Genomic DNA, 9,191 nt, shown 5'->3' on the forward strand with positions numbered 1-9,191 from the left:
ATTGCAGATGTACGCGTTTAGTCATGCAGATAGTCAAACTGTGTTTTGATTATTTTAATTGTCTTATTTCAATACAGAATAATTTGTTCTTGGCTTTTTATGTGTCCTTGATAGCTGTTAAGTAGATTAGAAAACAAAAATGGAAAATGCAATTTTCTTTCAACTTGTGTCCTTCAATGGTGGATCTCTGTCATGATATAAATGCATTGATAGAACAAACTCAGTTAAAATCTAGCTTTTAAATTAAAGCAAATTAAAAGAAATAGTAGAAACTTAGAACATTTCCACTTTTTTTTGAAAACATAAAACTTAAGGATTTTCTTCACACTATTTCATTTCTCTGGGTCTCTGACCAGATATAATTTACGTGTCATTTTCTTCATTTTTGTAGCTTTGAAAGCTGTATTTGATGAGAAAAACCTGTTCCCCAAAGGCATCCTGGATCGTGAAAGAAGAGCCAAGCAATTATGTCAGGAAACAAGTTGTGAAATGAAGATAAAAAAGAAATAAGAAGCAATTTTAATTGAAAAAATTCATTGTAATATAATGTACATTTATAAAATACAGGAAAAATCTAGAATTTTGTCCTTTTACTTTGTATTTGAGCTTCTTAAGTTTCAAATTCAGATGATGCTTTGGTCCTGCCTTTATCTATCCCCTCCACTTTCCCTGTATTATTAATGAAAGAAAAGTTGGACAAAAGAAGACAGAAAAGCAAGAAGCATTTTCTAGTATCAGGTGTTTTTATAAAATAATTATAATTCCACAACAAATTGTTCAAGCCAGTTGTCTTTCTGATTGTTTCCGTAGAGAAACATTTTTGGTCATTTTTCATTGTAAAACTTGCATTGAAATATATTAAAAGAGTACTGTGAATGCCTACACATTGGAATATATATATATATATTTTTATTTTTGACAGGCAGAGTGGACAGTGAGAGAGAGACAGAGAGAAAGGTCTTCCTTTTGCCATTGGTTCACCCTCCAATGGCCGCCACGGTAGGCGCGCTGCGGCCAGCGCACCGCGCCGATCCGATGGCAGGAGCCAGGTGCTTATCCTGGTCTCCCATGGGGTGCAGGGCCCAAGGACTTGGGCCATCCTCCACTGCACTCCCTGGCCACAGCAGAGAGCTGGCCTGGAAGAGGGGCAACCGGGACAGGATCGGTGCCCTGACCGGGACGAGAACCCCGTGTGCCGGCGCCGCAAGGCAGAGGATTAGCCTAGTGAGCCGCGGCGCCGGCGGAATATCTATTTTTGCTTCTTTACACTTGATAGTTATTTAAAAAAAAAGATTCTGATAATTATTTAGACCTTGTCAATAGCAGCTTCTCCTGTTACTTCTTGTTGACTCATATCCATTTTTTCTAGGTACAAGGGGACTTCAACAAGTGCATGGACAATGCATGTTATGAAAAACTAGGTACAGACTGCAAAAAAGACTGCATCACAGTAAACTTACCTTTTAATCCAAATTTCAATGAATTTTAAAAATCTCATTCATATTCATTGGGAAATTACTACTTATGTTCCACTTCTAGACTTTGTTATTCCATACTTTAAAATTGAGTGGTACAACACAATCAAAGAGATAATAACTTTGAAGGAAACTCAACACTCATTTGTAGAAGGTCAAATAGGAAATGCTTGGTTGTGAAACTACTGCCTCCTTTTGGACCTATTTTTCTTTAAACATATCATCCTACTCCAGGCAACTAATACTTTATTCTGCTTTTTTTGTGTCCTGTAGAATGAAGCAAAATTGATTTATATGATTTTTTTTGCTATATATTTATATTTCAAAGAGTCCTTTCAAAAAATTTGTGTTTATTCTATTATTTGAGAGGCAGAGAGACAAAGAGAGAGTGTGAGAAACAGGGAGAGAGTGGGCAAGAGGGCAAGCTCATCCTTTGGCTCACTCCCCAAATTCCCATAATGGTTGTGACTGGACTGGGAGCTGGAAATTCAATAGAAGCTTCTCACATCAGTGGCAGGAACCCATTGACTTGGGTTGTAACAGCTGGCTCCTAGAGTCAGAAGTAGCAGGAAGCTGGAATCAGGAGCCTGAGCTGAGAACCAATCCTGGGTATTCTGATTTGGGTTGCAGGCTTCTTAACTGGCATCTTAACTGTTAAGTTATACACACTCCTCCCAGATATTTGTATTTTAAGAAGAATTTTTGTAATTTTGTAACACATGCTATTACAATTATGTAATTGACATTGTGAAAAATGTGCAATATGAAAAGACAGTGTATGGATTTAAAAACATTTTAAATCAATATTAATTTATCTTTTAATTTATCATATATTTTTTAAGTATCCTCATATATAGGGGCATAAACAGCAACTGCAAAAGTTTACTATGTTTAAATTTCACAATATATATATATATATATATATGTTTATTTTAAGGTTGGATATATTAAGGGAGTGTCCAATTATAAATGGCGAAGTTGAGAGTGGAGCCTAGTTATATTTTATTGTGAAGACCATGTATTTGACCTTCATCATTCTGTTCACTTCCTTTTTTTTTTTTTAAGATTTTTATTTATTTATTTGAAAGGCAGAGTTACAGAGAGGCAGAGACAAAGGGAGGGGGAGAGAGAGAGAGAGAGCGGGCTTCCATTCTCTTTTTCACTCCCCAGATGACCACAATGTCCAGAGCTGAGCCAATCTGAAGCCAGGAGCCAGGAGCCTCCTCCCAGTCTCTAATGTGGGTGCAGGGGCCCAAGGACTTGGACCATCTTCTACTGCTTTCCTAGGCCATAACAGAGAGCTGGATTAGAAGTGGAGCAGCTGAGACTCGAACCAGTGCCCATTTGGGAATGCCTGTGGTTTTACTCACTATGCCACAGTGCTGGCTCTGCACCTAAAGTAAATTATTTTTTAAAATTGTGAAACATTGCCTTGGGAGAAAGAATTCCTTGAGATGTTCAAATAGAAACCGAATAACTCACTCACAGGGATATTTTAGAAAGTATTGCACTGGATGGGATGTTTGAATGGATAATCCATCATTTCAAACTCAGAGCATATGATTTATGAATAATAGGTTGGTGATATTGCAATGGGGTGAAATTAGAGCCATATTTCTAGAAATTTAAAGGATAATTAAGATGTTAAGTAAACGTGAACTGAGTACTGAGTACCAAATACTTTGCAAAGGCCCTTTCCCCATCCATGCATCTTCTCGGTATCCTGTTACTGAAGGCATACGCAAGGAATTGTTTTAGACACCAGGTATTCATATATAAATGGGATGTACTTATCTTGCCAGAAGCTCTCTAGCATGAAACCACATAAATTTTAGTGGCTTATTAAGCAAAGATTGAATGAGCCAACTACATTTTTGGGGGGTATAATTTGGAAATTTTTTAACTGGATATATTTTGCTTTTTACCTTGGAGATGACTTTATTGGAGGTGATTAGTCTGAAATAGTCTGCCTCATATAGACAGAACTTTTTTCTACAACCTACTAAATGTGCAAGGCACTATGCCTTGTGTAACTCTAATTTCATCTTTAATTAACTTCAGGGCCTCTCCTGTGAAAGAAATTAAGAGGTCCTGTCTCACAAGTATATTTAACTAGAATAGAGCTTTTAAAAGTATGAGAGTCTCTTTTAATGTTCCTAATAATTTGAAATGAAAATCACAAAAAAAGGAGAAAAAGGGATATTAGTTATCATGTCTTACTCTTCTTCTGTGCCTTATGGCATCTAATTGTGCTAAGTAGGTAGCAGGATCTAGCCCATCAACTGTTAACAGAACTAAAGACATTACAAACTGTTTCTCAAATTAACATTTTGATTCAATTATTTATAATCCATTTTTCTACAGTGAAATGATCTTGACACATTAAAATAGGATGTGTCATAAATTTCAATACTTGTTTGTGGTATGTAGATCTACACTAAATATAATTTAACCATTTAGATCTACACTAAATATAATTTAACCATTTCTCTTTTCAGAATATTTTCCTCTTATCACTCAAAATATTCATATGTAGAGCAAACTAACAGTGAAAAATCATCTGAAATTAATCTGTGCTCAAATAAAGGAACTAAATATCAAGTTTTTAATTAATGAACACATTGCTTTTATATTTTTTGGAATTTTGGAATTAATTTTTGGAATTAATTTGGAATTAAGTACATTCTCACTTAAAAAACAGCAAATTTCTAAGAAAAGTGATGAAATTATAACTGCATCCTCATGCTATTATTAGTTTTGTATATAAATTCCTGGATGTATTCTTTAAAGTGAGGATAGTGATGTTGCTTATATTTATACCAATATATTGACTAACATTAATGAAGGATTTTTTTCCTGATTCTCCATGGGCAAAATAAAATTGAAGAAGAAACATATTTCTGAAAATGCTTAAAAGGTTTGCAGTAATATTTTATGGATAGTTGTATCTGTATTGTCTGTTACAAGAGCTTAAATCAGACAGGAGAAATCCATGGCTATTGCTCTTTACTCCCCAAGAGACAGGAAAATGAACATTGTGCTTGATCTGCTCTAATATAAGGTCCTTAAAGAACAACTTCATTAAATGATCTTAATAAGACAGAGTGGCTGTCTCTGCTGTTGGAAGGAAAGTAATGACTTGTTCCTGGATAAATCAAATTATGGTCTGAGTAATGTACAGACATAATAATTTGGTAGCCAAGATACTGGTGATAAATGTTTGCTGGTTCACTATATGAGTAGAAAAGTATTACTGAAAGTTCTGGACACTCAGATTTATTATTAACATATCACAAAGTAGACAAAGTAGGATGATAGTATTCTTGGGATGTGCAATGGATTTTAAGCAAGTTATCTCTAAAAGTGTTAACTTAGAATAGAATTTATGTTAGAAGATGTAATATTAAAATAAAATCCAAGATTTAGAAAACATTTGAGGATGCTTGAATGATCAATTAAGAATTTTAGTTAATTAGGAGATTAATGTCTATAATGATCTCCAGTCTTTCCAGTCCTTTTGTTCAGCTATAGACCTCTTGGGACATGAAAGTATATTTTAAAAAGTTTCAAAAAATGAATTCCTTTTAAGAAGAGGCAACTGACAGAATGGGAGGAAATATTCCCAAACTGTGCAACTGACAAAGGATCAATATCCAGAATCTATAGAGAGCTCAAGAAACTCAACAACAACAAAACAAATAATCCAGTTAAGAAATGAGCAAAGGACTTGACTAGGCATTTTTCAAAAGAGGAAATTCAAATGGCCAACAGACATATGAAAAATGCTCAGGATCACTAGCCATCAGGGAAATGTAACTCAGAACCACAAGGAATTTTCACCTCATCCCTGTTAGAATGGCTGTCATGCAGAAAACAAAACAAAACAAAACAAAACAAAACCAATAAATACTGGTGAGGATGAGAGGAAAAAATGTTCCCTAATCCAGTATTGATGGGAATGGAAACTAGTATAGACATTGTGGAAGACAGAATGGAGATTCCTCAGAAATCTGAAAACAGATCTACCATGTGACACAGCCACCTCACTCTTAAGAAGTTACCCAAACAGAATGAAATTGGCATATGAAAGAGTTATTTGTACCCCATGTTTATTGCACCTTAATTCACAATAGCTAAGATGTGGAATCAAACCAGATGCCCATCAACAGATGACAAGATAACAAAATGGGGTATGATACATTGTAGTCAAATTTTCAACTGTAAAACATAAAGAAAAGATTGTAAATGTGCATGTGAGAAATGCCAGATTACTTTCAAAGGATCTCCATTTAGACTCACAGCTGTCTATTCAACAGAAGCCTTACAGGCTAGGAAAAAACAGTGAGATATAGTCCAAGTCATAAGAGATAAAAACTGTCAACTCAGAATACTGTACCTTGCAAAACTCTCATTTATGAAAGAAGGTGAAATAACGACCTTTTATAACACATAACAGTTGAAAGAATTTGTCACTACCTGTCCAGCCTTACAAAAGACACTTAAGTATGTACAACATACATAAACACAGAAGATAGACATCATTATGAAAGAATGTTAAGGCAGAAAATTCTCTAGAAAAGTACAAAAGAAATCCAAAGTAAACAAAAGGAATATTTATGGAAAAATCACAGGGCCAAGTTGTTACTTATCAATAGCCACCTTGAGAGCAAATGGCTTTAACTTTCCAGTTAAAAGGTACAGACTGACCAAGTGGATGAAAAAACAATACCCATCTATTTGATACCTGTTAGAAACACATCTCACCAACAAAAATACACACAGACTGAAAGTGAAAGGATAGAAAAAGATATTCATGCTAGTGGAAAGCAAAAAAACACAGGTAAAGCCATCCTAATATCAGACAAATAGACTTTAACACAAAACCTGTTAAAAGAGACAAAGAAGGGCACTATGTAATGATTAAGGGACAAATTCAACAGGAAGATGTGAAAATAATAAATGTATATGCACCAAATTACAGGGCACTTGGCCATTTAAAAGAAATATTAATATAACTAAAGGGAAACACAAACTCCAAAACAATAGTGCTGGGGGACTTCATCACCCCACTTTCATCAATGGACAGATCAACTAGACAGAAAATCAACAAAGAAACAACAGAGCTAAGCAACACTATGGACCAAGTGGACCTAACTAGTATATACAGAAATTTTCACCAGTTTCAGAATACACATTCTTCTCTAGGATAGACCATATGTTAGGCCATAAAAGAAGTCTCAGCAAATTTAAAAAATTGAAATCATAGCATATATCTTCTCTGACCACAATGGAATGAAAATGGAAATCAACAACTCAAGAATCTCTAGACTATGTGCAAACACATGGTAACTGAACAACAACCTGAATGAACAGTGAGTCATAGAAGAAATCAAAAGAGAAATAAAAAAAAAAATTTTGGAAATGAACGAATATGATAATACATCCTATCAAAATGTATGAGATAGAACAAATCCGTGTTAATAGGGATGTTTATAGCAATGGGTGCCTAAATGAAAAAATTGGAAAGGTACCAACCAAATAAGCTATCAGTGCATCTCAAGGACCTAAAAAAACAACAAACCAAACCCCAATCAGTAAGAAAGAAATAATTAAAATTAGAGAAGAAATAAACAAAACTAAAACAAAAAAAAAACACAGTGAAATGGTGAACTAGTTTATTGAATAAATAAAAAAATTTGATATACCATTGGCACAAAACAACATAAAAAAGAGGGGGAAGACCCAAATCAATGAAATCAGAGATGAAGGATATATAACAACAGATACCACAGAATGAAAAAAAGAATCATCAGGAATTACTATGAAGAGCTGAATCCCAAAAGCTGAGAAACCTAGGAGAAATGTATTAGGTAGGAAGTGAGATATGAGCTTATGTGTGTGTGACAAAGACCTAAATTTAGAATTAACATCTAGGTCCAGCATATGCATCTCAAAGTCATCCCAATAACCTTCCAGGGGCAGCCCAGTATTTGCATCCTTCCCTGCCCCTTCTACCTGCCAGGTGGGGGTCCCCACCCCTTCTGCCTGATAATCTTCCAGGTGCAGCCCAGTATCTGCATTTCAAATATTTTGCTCTGGATCCTGATCCTCCAGGGGGTCCTGCCCATCCTACCTCTAGGGGCAGCACCAGGCAGGCTTCCTCCTGTCTGATAACTTCAGAGGGAAAACTCAGATAGGAATTTTTCTATTTACATCCAAGAAGTCCTTTGTTCCAAGAGGAGCAGAGGTGGGGAGGCAAGACCCATCCCCTTAAAAACCCCTGTCCTCAACCAGACTGTGTGCTCAGCCCTCTGCCTCTCTGCTGAGTCACCCGCCTGGCCTGCCCAGGTGTACTCTCTCCACTCAACCATGTAACCTCACTCCCCCAGTCTGAGCGACTGGGCACTCTCTCTCAGGTTCTGTCTGGAGAGGTGCCCATCCGTTCTTACGGATGTCCCTTCCCTAATAAACCTTGCTATTTTACTTTCCACTACTCTGTCTCACACCTGAATTCTTTCTTGTGTGAAAACAAGAACCTTGCCATTCGCTGGTAACAAATGCACAGAATACTTGACACATGTGATTTACCAAAATTGAGTCGTGAAGACTTGGAAACCCTAAACAGACCAATAACCAAGATGTAAATTGAATCAATGATAAAGATCCTCCCAAAAAAGAAAAGTCCAGGACCAGATGGCTTCACTGCTGAATTCTACCACATATTTAAAGAAGAACTAATTCCAATTCTTCTCAAGCTATTCAAAACAACTGAAAGGGAGGAACTCCTCCCAAACTCCTTCTTTGAAGCCTGAATTACCTTAATGCCTAAGCCAGAAAATGTACAACAGAGAAAGAGAACAATAGACCTACATCCCTGTTGAACATAGATGCAAAAATCCTCAACAAAATATTAGCTAATTAAATCCAGCAACACATCAGAAAGATCATTCACCCAGACCAAGTGGAATTTATTCGAGATATGCAGAGACAGTTCAACATTGGCAAATTAATAAGCATGATAAACCACATTAAGCAACTGAAGAGCAAAAACCATATGATTATCTCAATAGAGGCAGAGGAAGCATTTGATAAAATACAACACCCTTTCATGATGAAAACCTTAAACAAATTGGGAATAGAAGGAACATTCCTCAACATAATCAAAGCAATTTATGACAAACCTACAGCCAGAATACTATTGAATGGACAAAAGTTGGAAACATTTCATCTAAGATCCAGAACTGGCAAGGGTGTCCCCTTTCACCATTGCTATTTAATATAGTCCTGGAAGTTTTAGCCAAAGCCATTAGTCAAGGAAAATAAATCAAAGGGATACAAATTGGAGAGGAGGAAGTCAAATTATCCATAGGGGATCCAAAAGACTCCACTGAGAGACTACTGGAACTCAGAAAAATGTTTGATAAAGTGTCAATATATACAGTCAAACACACAAAATCAATTGCCTTTGTATACACAGACAGTGCCATGGGTGAGAAATAACTTTTAAGATCAATCCCATTCACAATAGCTCCAAAAAGATTTAAATATCTTGAAATAAATTTAACCAAGGATATAAAAGTACTTAATAATGAAAATTATAAAACATTAAAGAAAGAAATAGAAGAAAACATTAAAAAATGAAAAAATCTTCCATATTTATGGTCTGGAAGAACCAACATCATCAAATCAACATCAAGTCAACATCATCAAAATGTC

The 9,191-nt window shown here is 35.6% G+C and overlaps 1 protein-coding gene across 1 annotated transcript in view; it reads left to right on the forward strand.

The window, feature by feature from the left end:
• The window catches only part of WDR49 (WD repeat domain 49), a 153,062-nt gene extending 152,552 nt beyond the window's left edge, over window positions 1–510 (forward strand). The window contains exon 18 of the mRNA XM_062181624.1: window positions 392–510. Coding sequence (XP_062037608.1) covers window positions 392–510 — 119 coding nt within the window. The remainder of the gene's footprint in view (window positions 1–391) is intronic.
• Window positions 511–9,191: the final 8,681 nt, after the last annotated feature.

This window comes from Lepus europaeus, chromosome 2 (assembly GCF_033115175.1).
Source record: "Lepus europaeus isolate LE1 chromosome 2, mLepTim1.pri, whole genome shotgun sequence".
NCBI lineage: Eukaryota > Metazoa > Chordata > Mammalia > Lagomorpha > Leporidae > Lepus > Lepus europaeus.